This window comes from Hypanus sabinus, chromosome 3, assembly GCF_030144855.1.
Source record: "Hypanus sabinus isolate sHypSab1 chromosome 3, sHypSab1.hap1, whole genome shotgun sequence".
Lineage (NCBI taxonomy): Eukaryota > Metazoa > Chordata > Chondrichthyes > Myliobatiformes > Dasyatidae > Hypanus > Hypanus sabinus.
Window position 1 is genome coordinate 86,907,252 of NC_082708.1, and position 10,735 is coordinate 86,917,986.

At 41.7% G+C, this 10,735-nt stretch overlaps 1 protein-coding gene across 1 annotated transcript; it reads left to right on the forward strand.

The window, feature by feature from the left end:
• Nucleotides 1-964: 964 nt before the first annotated feature.
• On the forward strand, nucleotides 965-2,384 carry LOC132390790 (general transcription factor II-I repeat domain-containing protein 2-like). The gene is made up of 2 exons (XM_059963335.1): nucleotides 965-1,964; nucleotides 2,050-2,384. Exon 1 carries the CDS (start codon nucleotides 1,358-1,360, stop codon nucleotides 1,958-1,960), a length of 603 nt encoding a protein of 200 aa, XP_059819318.1. The 5' UTR covers nucleotides 965-1,357; the 3' UTR covers nucleotides 1,961-1,964; nucleotides 2,050-2,384.
• The last annotated feature ends 8,351 nt before the right edge of the window (nucleotides 2,385-10,735 follow it).

The window sequence follows — 10,735 nt, forward strand, 5'->3', positions numbered from 1 at the left end:
ATGCCCCTTCCCCCTTCTCCTTCACCATTTCCCATTCCTATTCCCCTCTGCAATCTTACCTTCCCATCACCTCCCTCTTCTTTCTTCCATGGCCTTCTGCCCTGTCCTATCAGATTTTCTCAAGCCCTGTATCTCTTTCACCATTCAACGTCCTAGCTCTTTACTTCACCCCTCCCCCCTCCCGGTTTCACCTATCACTTTGTGTTTCTTCCTTCTGTCCCCCAACCTCGTCACCTTTTTCCCTTCAGTCCTGGAAGGGTCGCAGCCTGAAACATAAAGTGTACTCTTCCATAAATGCTGCCTGACCTGCTATGTACCTCCAGCATTTTGTGTCTGTTGTTGGATTTCCAGCATCTGCAGATTTTCTCTTGTTTGTAAGGAGAAAGCAATCTGAATGATAAATGCATGTTGCCATGTTGCACCAGAGGCCTTCATAAAGGATAATTAAATTAGTACAGATGTGATCTGCTTATGCGGAATCCTAAGGCCCACAAACAGTATAAAGTCACAGTGAGAAGGTAGATTAGATGGTCAGTGCAAATCAAGCCCGAAGGACCAGGGTACAGTGCTGCAGAAGCACTAGTGACCTCATGAGTGTGATCAAGATTGGTGTTTTGCATGATTAATTTCAGGCACAACCCTTTATTCAGCTACCAAAAAATCTCTCTGATCTCATATTTGCTCTCCTCCCTTTCATGCATTTTATGTTGCTACAAAACTGTTCATTAGTATTTTGTCCCTTGAATATATTGCCAGCTATTGAACTATGTCAGGTATATCACTCAAATGCACAACACAATATTCACTGAAACACGTCCCTCCCTCTTGCAGGATGTGGATACACCGGGGGTCGGCAACCTGCGGCTCCCGAGCCATTTGTGGCTCTTTCACCTCTGTGCTGCGGCTCCCTGTGGCTTTGGGAAATAATTGGTCAGTATTTAATTAAAATGTATTTTATGTTAGTTTGTTAGCTTTTGAAATGTAATTATGGTGATCTTGTACAACCTAAGTGTAGCGACACATTTCCTGCCACATCCGAAACGGCTCACAATTAGCCAGCATTCCGGCTAAGGGAGATAGCCTACGGGGGTTTGTGAGTACGCGTCTTTTGCAGCATCTGCGTCCATGGGGGCTGGGTTGAGGGAGGCTTAAAAGCAAGGCTGTTTAGTTCGAATAAAGCTATCTTTGACTGCAGTTTACTGACACCGCTACAACGTGTTTTTATCGCTGGCTGTCCAGACGGAAGGTGCTGAAACGCTTTGTCGCGTGTCTGGAAGAAGTGAAAACTTTCCTGGGCAGCAAAGGGCTCACCTTTCCTGAGCTGGAACAGCCAGAGTGGCTGGAAAAGCTACACTTCATGGTAGACATGACAGCGCACCTGAACACGCTGAACACAGCTCTTCAGGGGAAAGGACGTACAGCCCTGCACATGTTGGAGGATGTTTTGGCATTCGAGCGCAAGTTGACAGTGCTTGCCAGAGATTTACAGAAAGGCACTTTGTCTCACTTCCCCAATTTGAGAGAGTTCAAACAAGGTCACGACATGATAATTTCGGAGTATTTACATTCTGCAATCATCGCAATGCAAACATCGTTTGGGAAACGCTTCTGTGAGTTCAGAGAGGAAAAAAACACATTATCCTTCCCGGTCACTCCCTTAAGCATCGATCCTTCCCTACTGAATACGACTGCATTGGCAGGTGTGAGTCAACCTGATCTTGAGATGGAACTGGCCGACATAGCCGACAAAGACATATGGGTGTCCAAGTTTAGACGCTTGACAGCAGACCTTGAAGATGTTGCCCGTCAGAAGGCCGTTCTTGCTCAGAAACACAAATGGAGTGATATTGAAAACCTCACAGATGACAGCTTGCGATCCTGTGTAAAGATGAAGGTGACATCATACAGCCCTGATGTGCAGACGCTGTGTGCTGAGGTCCAGGAGCAGAAATCCCATTAACCAAGTATGATAAATATTTTAATTGCCTATTATTTTACTTATATTCATATTTTTTCATTGTTCAGTGAAATAGTCCTTTCATTTTTCAGGATGACAGCTGGCTGACGTTATTTTTGGTTTGCTGCTGGCGGAAAATTTAAGTTCGGCGTTTTTCATAAATACAAGAAGGACTCAAATAGACATTGAATATTTTACTTAAAAGTAACTTTCAACCCAACGTCTTTTTTTCGGAGTTCAAAATGTTTTTGTTGCATGCAGAAATGTAATTTTGTTTTCTCTGCAAGAGTTCATCAATTTCATAAATGCAACACATTATAGTTTGTTTATACATAGCATAAAGGCAAAAAAAAACGTTGTATGCAGTGTTATTTCATTTTAAATGTCAAACGGGTTTTGCGGCTCCCAGTGTTTTCTTTTCTGTGGGAAACGGGTCCAAGTGGCTCTTTCAGTGGTAAAGGTTGCTGACCCCTGGGATACACAATTGATTGCAAATCTGTAACCAATCTGAGCAACATAAATTTAGGAGACATCATTTATCACCACCGGGGTAGCTATTATTGAGAAACTCAACAGTGACAGACTGATATCATAGAACATATTGATGTCATCCTAGACCATGCTTCTCCACACATCACATGTGCCATTCAGCCAGAATGCCATTTCTATTGCAGCAGCCCTGTGCTTTAATCCTTTCAATTTTGGGGTATATTTGAAGCAGAGGTTGAGAGGTTATTGATCAGCAAGGATGTCAAAAATATCAGGGAGAAGGCAGGTGAATGGGGTTTGGAGGAAAAATAAATCAGTCATGATCAAATGGTGGAGCAGACATGGTAGGCTGAATGGCCATATTCTGTTCTTATGTCTTAGGGTTTGTATGGTTTTAATGAACAATACCAAATACCTCAGGCAGAGGTAGATGGATGTGGGAGTGACAATCAGCAATTAACCATAATTTAATTTAATTTAGCTTAATTTTGGAAACAGAGGGCACTACCCAAGTTTGAATTTCTGAACAGAATTGAGAGGTTTGTTTTATTTGCTGAGCTTGTGGACCAGAGTAGTTTTCAGCGTGAGTATTGAACCTGGGATGGGTGTGATGCTGCTCTCCTATTGTTGGCAATATCACAGACTTAACTTTGCTTTGGAAAGCTCAGGTAAAGACTTCAATGAGGCAGCCTACTGAAGACCGATCATGAGTATGCATCTGATAACACTCAGATTTTCGATTGGGCTGGCAAAAACTGTTTAAGATGATGTTGAAGTTGTGCAACTACTGGTAGTTCAGAAGGCAAGGAATTTGAGTGGAAACAACTAATGACATCTTTTCTAAAGTAAATTGTGGTCAAATATCACTGCAAACAATGAAGCAGCAAGCAGAGACTAAGCTGATTGGAAGGATGAGCTGTACTGGTGTATCATAAATCTGGAACAAAACCATGTGTTCAAGACACGGTCACAGACAGTGTTACAATCACTGTCACTGGAATGAATGATTTATAGAGGAGTCAATGCAGAAGAATTTTAATGCCATCCACCTAACCTGTGTGTGAGGTTGGGTTGGTTCTCTTCTAATATTTGCATCTGTGCGCTTGTAATGCTCCTGTTACACTGTAATTTCCTTTGAGATCAATACAGTATCTACCTATCTATCATTAGTACACACTCACTGGCCACTTTATAGTTGTATCTGTATACCTGCTCAGTCACGCAAATATCTAATCAGCCAATTGTGTGACAACAATTCAATGCAGAAAAGCATGCAGACATGATCAAAAGGTTCACTTGTTGTTCAGACCAAACATCAGAATGGACAAGAAATGGGATCTAAGCTTGAAGAAAATCAGAATCGGAATCAGGTTTCTTAACATCGGCACGTGACATGAGATTTGTTAACTTAGTGGCAGCAGTTCAATGTAATACATAATGTAGCAGAGAGAAAAAATAATGATAACAAATAAAATAAATCATAATAATAATAAATCAATAAGTAAATCAAATATGTATATTGAATAGATTAATAAAAACACACAAAAACAGAAATACTGTATATTTTTTTAAAAGTGAAGTAGTGTCCAAAGCTTCAATGTCCATTTAGGAATCAGATGGCAGAGGGGAAGAAGCTGTTCCTGAATCTGTGAGTGTGTCCCTTCCAGCTTCTGTACCTCCTACCTGATGGTAACAGTGAGAGATGGGCATGTCCTGGGTGCTGGGTGTTTAATAATAAACACTGCCTTTTTGAGACACTGCTCCCTGAAGACGTCCTGGGTACATCGTCCAAGATGGAGCTGACTAGATTTACAACCTTCTGCAGCTTCTTTGGGTCCTATGCAGTAGCCCCTCCATACCAGACAGTGATGCAGCCTGTCAGAATGCTCTCCACAGTAAAACTATAGAAGTTTTTGAGAGTATTTGTTGGCATGCCAAATCTCTTCAAACTCCTAATAAAGTATAGCCACTGTCTTGTCTTATAACTACATCGATATGTTGCGACCAGTTTAGATCTTCGGAGATCTTGCCACCCAGGAACTTAAAGTTGCTCATTATCTCCGCTACTGATCCCTCTGAGGATGGGTATGTGTTCCTTCATCTTACCCTTCCTGAAGACCACAATCAGCTCTTTCATCTTACTGACATTGAGTGCCAAGTTGTTGGTGTGGCACTATTCCACTAGTTGGCATATCTCACTCTGTACGCCCTTTCGTCACCACCTGAGATTCTACCCACAATGGCTGTATTGTCAACAAATTTATAAATGTTATTTGAGCTATGCCTAACCACACAGTCATGTGAATATAGAGAGTAGAGCAGTGGGTTAAGCACACACCCCTGTGGTCTTCTGGTTAGGAAGTCAAGAATCCAATTGCAGAGGGAGTTACAGAGGCCCAGGTTCTGCAACTTATCAGTCAGAATTGTGGAAAAGATGCTATTAAATGCTGAGCTATAGTTAATCAACAGCATCCTGATGTGGGTGTTTGTGTTGTCCAGATTATCTAAGGCCATGTAGAGAACCATTGAGACTGCATTGTGGCGATAGGCAAAATGCAATGTGTCCAGCTCCTTGCTGAGGCAGGAGTTCAGTCTAGTCACAACCAACCTCTCAAATCATTTCATTACTGTCGGTGTCAGTGCTACCATGTGCTAGTCATTATGGCAGCTCTCATTATTCTTCTTAGGCACTGGTATAATTGTTGCCTTTTTGAAGCAAGTGGGAACTTCTGCCTGTAGCAGTGAGAGGTTGAAAATGTCTTTGAATACTTCCGCTAGTTAGTTGGCACATATTTTTAGAGCCTTACCAGGTACTCCATCAGGATCTTCTGCCTTGCGAGGGATCACTCTCTTTAAAGAAGTCTAACATCGGCTTCTGAGATGGAGATCAGAGGGTCATCAGGTGCAGCAGGGATCTTCACAGCTGTAGTTGTGTTCTCCCTTTCAACGAATGCATAGAAGGCATTGAGTTCATCTGGTAGTGAAGCATCGCTGCCATTCATACTATTGGGTTTCGCTTTGTAGTAAGTAATGTCTTGCAGACCCTGCCAGAGTTGCCGTGCATCTGGTATCACCACCAACCTAGTTTGAAATTGTCTCTTCACCCTTGAAATAGTCCTCCGCAAATTATACCTGGTTTTCTGGTACAGGCCTGGGTCACCAGACTTGAATGCCACAGATCTGGCCTTCAGCAGATGACGTACCTCCTGGTTCATCCACAGCTTATGGTTTGGGAATGTACAGTAAGTCTTTGTGGGCATACACTCATCCACACAGGTTTTAATGAAGTCGATAACAACTACAGCATACTCATCCAGACTCAAAGGTGAATCCCTGAATAGTCTAGTCCATTGATTCAAAGCAGTCCGGTAGGTGCATCTCTGCCCAATTATCCCCAGCACGTAATTTGTTGCTCCAGACTCCACACTAGACCAGTGCTACACTATGATAAGAAATGCCTGTTGTTCCTTCCAGAGACCGCATCTTGGCAAGTTGGATCATTTGACTGTAATCCTTCTACCTGCATATAGACAGAGCCTAAAGAGCAAGGATCCCAACATCAAGACAACTTCAAGGTGGTCTCGGGAGGTAGCGGAACAGTTACAGGATTGCCTTGAGTCAGTGAACTGGGCCATGTTCATGAACTTTTCTGAGAACCTGAATGACTGTACATGGCTTGTAAAAAAACTTTATTAAAAACAACTGTGGATGAGTGTGTTCACACAAAATCGTTCAGGCTTTTCCCCAATCAGAGCCCTGGAAGAACAATGAAATGCGCAACCATTTCAAAGGCATTCAAGTCTGGAGATCAAGCATGCCTCAAGAAGTGCAGGTATGATCTCAGGAAAGCCATTTCACAGGCCAAGTGGAGATTCTGGACTAGATTGGAATCAATGAAGGATTCTCGATGGCTGTGGCAGGGTTTGAATGCCTTAACATCTACAAACTTAAATCTAACGACATGGGGGACAGCAGAGGTTTGCTTCCAGATGAGCTCAATACCTTCTATGCTTGTTTTGACCACCAGAACAGGGAGGAACCATCACTTACCCTCATGTCTCCCAATGAACCTTTGCTCTCAGTATCTGAAAATGACGTACAGGCTGCCCTCGAAAGTAAATCCAAGGAAAGCATCCGATCTGAGTACTGAAACCTGTGCTGACCAACTGTTTGGTGTATTCATGGATAACTTCAACCTCTCACTCCAGCAGTGCATGGTACCCACCTGCTTTAAGGAGACTTCAATCATACTGGTGCCCAAAAGGAGTGTGGTTACCTGCCTCAGTGGCACTTACGTCCACAGTGATGAAGTGTTTAGAGAGGCTGGTGTTGAAGCATATCAGCTCCTGTCTGGTGATTTGGGTCCATTTTAATTCACCTACTGAATCAACAGGTGTACAGTGAAAGCTATTCAGTTGGCTCTTCATACAACCCTGGAACAGCTGGACAGCTAAGGTAAATAATCAGGATGCTCTTTATCAATTACAGCTCAGCATTTAACTCCATCATCCCCTTAAGACTGATCAGTAAACTCCAAGACTGGGATCTCAATATACACTTGTGCAATTGAATCCAGGATTTCATCACTTGTAGTCAGTTCAGAGTGACAAAAACATCTCCTCCACAATCTCCATCAGCACAGGAGAATCACAGAGATGTGTACCTAGCCCCCTGTCCTACTTGGTTTATACCTATGACTGTGTGGCTAAATACAGCTCCAGCAGTATCTATAAGTTTGCTGATGACACCACTGTTGTGGGCTCTCTCATAGGTGCTGATGAATCAGCACACAGAGGGATGTTGATAATTTGGCTGAGTGGTAACAACACCAAACTCTCACTGAAATTCAATAAAACCAAGAAACTGATTATAGACTCCAGGAGACAGAAATCAGAGGTCAATGAGCCATAATCTTTGTAGAATCAGAGCTGGAGAGGGTCAGTAACTTTAAATTCCTGTATGTCACTAACTCAGAGGACCTGTCCTAGACTCATCATATAAATATAATTGCGTAGAAAGCACAACAGCTACTCTGCTTCCTCGGGAGTTTGCAGAGATTCAGCATGTCATCAAAAGCCTTGGCAATCTTCTATGGATGTGTGGTGGAAAGTGTGCTGACTGGTGGGAACACCAATGTCTTTGAGAGGAAAATCCTACGAAAGGCAGTGGATCCAGCCCAGTACATCATGGGTAAAACCCTCCCAACTGCTGAGCATATCTGCATGAAATTTTGCTGTAGAAAAACAGTACCCATCATCAGAGATCCTCACCGTCTAGGCAGTCCTCTTTTCTCACTGTTGTCATCAAGTAGAAGGTGTAGGTGCAGTTTGTTGTCCATTGATCCTGTTTATAGTTACTTCTATAGCTTTGTTAAGAATGCCTGCAGAAAAACAATTGCAGGGTTGTGTGTGGTAACATGGATGTACTCTGATAATAAATTTTACTTTGAACTTTGACCATGATTGTTGGTGCTCGAGCAGTGATTTGTGTAGAAACTGCTGAACGTGCAAATCTTGGGAATTTTTGCACACAACAGTCTCTAAAGTTTACGGAGAATGGTGCAGAACAACAAGAAGCATCCAGTAAGTGGTAATTCATGGACAAAAATCCCTCGTTAATGACAGAGGTTAGAGGAGAATGGCCAGATTTTTTCAAGATGACAGGAAGGTGACAGGAACTCAAATAAGCACGTGTTACAATAATGTTGTGCAGAAGAGCATCTCTGAACGCACAACCTGTCAAACCATGAAGTGGATGGGTTGCAGCAGCAGAAGTTCATGAATGGCCAATTTATTAAGTACAGGAGGTACTTAATAAAGTGGCCTCTGAGTGTATATTTCTGTGTATTGCAGATATGACAGTACATTTTTCCCAAAGTTCAACTTTTTAATATAAATGCCAAAATATTAATTTCCTGCAGGATCATCTTTATGGTATTTTTTTGTTTTGAATCAGAAGATAACCTTTTTGAAAGTAAAATCTTTCCTTTCAAGGATTTATTTTACCCAAGTATTATTAGCCTTGGTAATGCTTGATACATTTGCCATTTACACACTGCATGCTCAACTGTATGAAGGACATGTCCATGTGGTAATCTACAGATCTGGTGGGGAGGCTTAAAAGATCAAGGAAAAAGTGATTGATGAATACATTTTGGCATTATTCATTACTCCAAGAAGATATCCATACATTTTTTTTAAAGCAGGGCACATGTGAATTATCACTGTTCTCAGATTACAAATTGGTTAATTTGGTAGAGTTTATTTTAATTAATTTCCTTAGTTTTATTTCACTTTTTCTGATTTTTGTTTTGAATTCAAAATGAATTTTTTTTCCAATTTGTAAAAATGTTTTTTGTTGAATGTCAATCATTGATCCAGCCTTCAAAAACTCTAACAAAATGTTGAACTTCCAGGTTAGGATGGTGGCTTAAGTGACATATTTCTGGTGGTCAGTGAAACAAAGAACATAACTAAATACTTCATGATTCACTCTTTTTCTGGTAAACCACCTCTGAAAACAGTGGCCCATGACTTCTCTGTCAGAATTGAGCTGAATCATCTGGTATTTTTGTAATGTAGCTGGAGTCTCGCTGGGGCAGGACGGTTACAGCACATCCAGGACTTGGAGGCAATTAATTGCAGCAGAGCTGAGGCAAGGGAAGATCTGAGGTTTGATCTATTTAAGAGCCAATCGAAACTGGAAAGTTCAGGTAATTCGATGCGGTGGAGACGGCATAAGGCAAAACAAGGAAAGATCCAGGGTTTGATTGATTTAAAAGCCAAGGTAGCGGAGCCTGAGCCCATGGGTGAGGAATGACTCGAGGTTTGGACGATTTAAGCACTGGGCCAGATTGAAATGGTTGCAGTCGGAGGTGAGAGATTGGGCGGTTTGTCTCGCTCCTTCGCTGCTTGATTGCTGTGCTGGACTAAGGCTGTTGCCTTCTGGATCAGCTGCAGTGATGCCTGGCTTTGTGAAGTTCAGTCCTGAATACTGTTTGCTTGCTTTTATTGTTTGGCATGATTTGTTTTTTTTTTCTCACTCTTTGGGCAGACAGTGTTTCAACTTTTGTTTTTAATAGGTTCTATTGGGTTTCTTTGTTTTGTGGCTGTCTGTAAGGAGATGAATCTCAAGGTTGTATAAAGTATACTTACTTTGAACTTTGAACATTGTGAGAAGACTGAGACATTTTTACTAAGATTTAACACATTATTGACTTAATTGATTCTATCATTGTATGAACTGGCTCAAGGGTGAAGAAATTAATTTTATTCATTGATGTTGTATACCACTTTAACTTCAAGTAATTAATCTAGAATTTCTTAAGATATAACCATATAACCATATAACAATCACAGCATGGAAACAGGCCATCTTGGCCCTCCTAGTCCGTGCCGAACCCTTAATCTCACCTAGTCCCACCTACCCGCACTCAGCCCATAACCCTCCACTCCTTTCCAGTCCATATACCTATCCAATTTTACCTTAAATGACACAACTGAACTGGCCTCTACTACTTCTACAGGAAGCTCATTCCACACAGCTATCACTCTTTGAGTAAAGAAATACCCCCTCGTGTTTCCCTTAAACTTCTGCCCCCCTAACTCTCAAATCATGTCCTCTAGTTTGAATCTCCCCTACTCTCAATGGAAACAGCCTGTTCACGTCAACTCTATCTATCCCTCTCAAAATTTTAAATACCTCGATCAAATCCCCCCTCAACCTTCTACGCTCCAATGAATAGAGACCTAACTTGTTCAACCTTTCTCTGTAACTTAATTGCTGAAACCCAGGTAACATCCTAGTAAATCGTCTCTGCACTCTCTCTAATTTATTGATATCTTTCCTATAATTCGGTGACCAGAACTGCACACAATATTCCAAATTTGGCCTTACCAATGCCTTTTCAACTTTAGCATTACATCCCAACTTCTGTACTCAATGCTTTGATTTATAAAGGCCAGCGTTCCAAAAGCCCTCTTCACCACCCTATCTACATGAGACTCCACTTTCAGGGAACTATGCACAGTTATTCCTAGATCTCTCTGTTCCTCTGCATTCCTCAATGCCCTACCATTTACTCTGTATGTTCTATTTGGATTATTCCTGTCAAAATGTAGAACCTCACACTTCTCAGCATTAAACTCCATCTGCCAACGTTCAGCCCATTCTTCTAACCGGCATAAATCTCCCTGCAAGCTTTGAAAATCCACCTCATTATCCACAACATCTCCTACCTTAGTATCATCGGCATACTTACTAATCCAATTTACCACTCCATCATCCAGA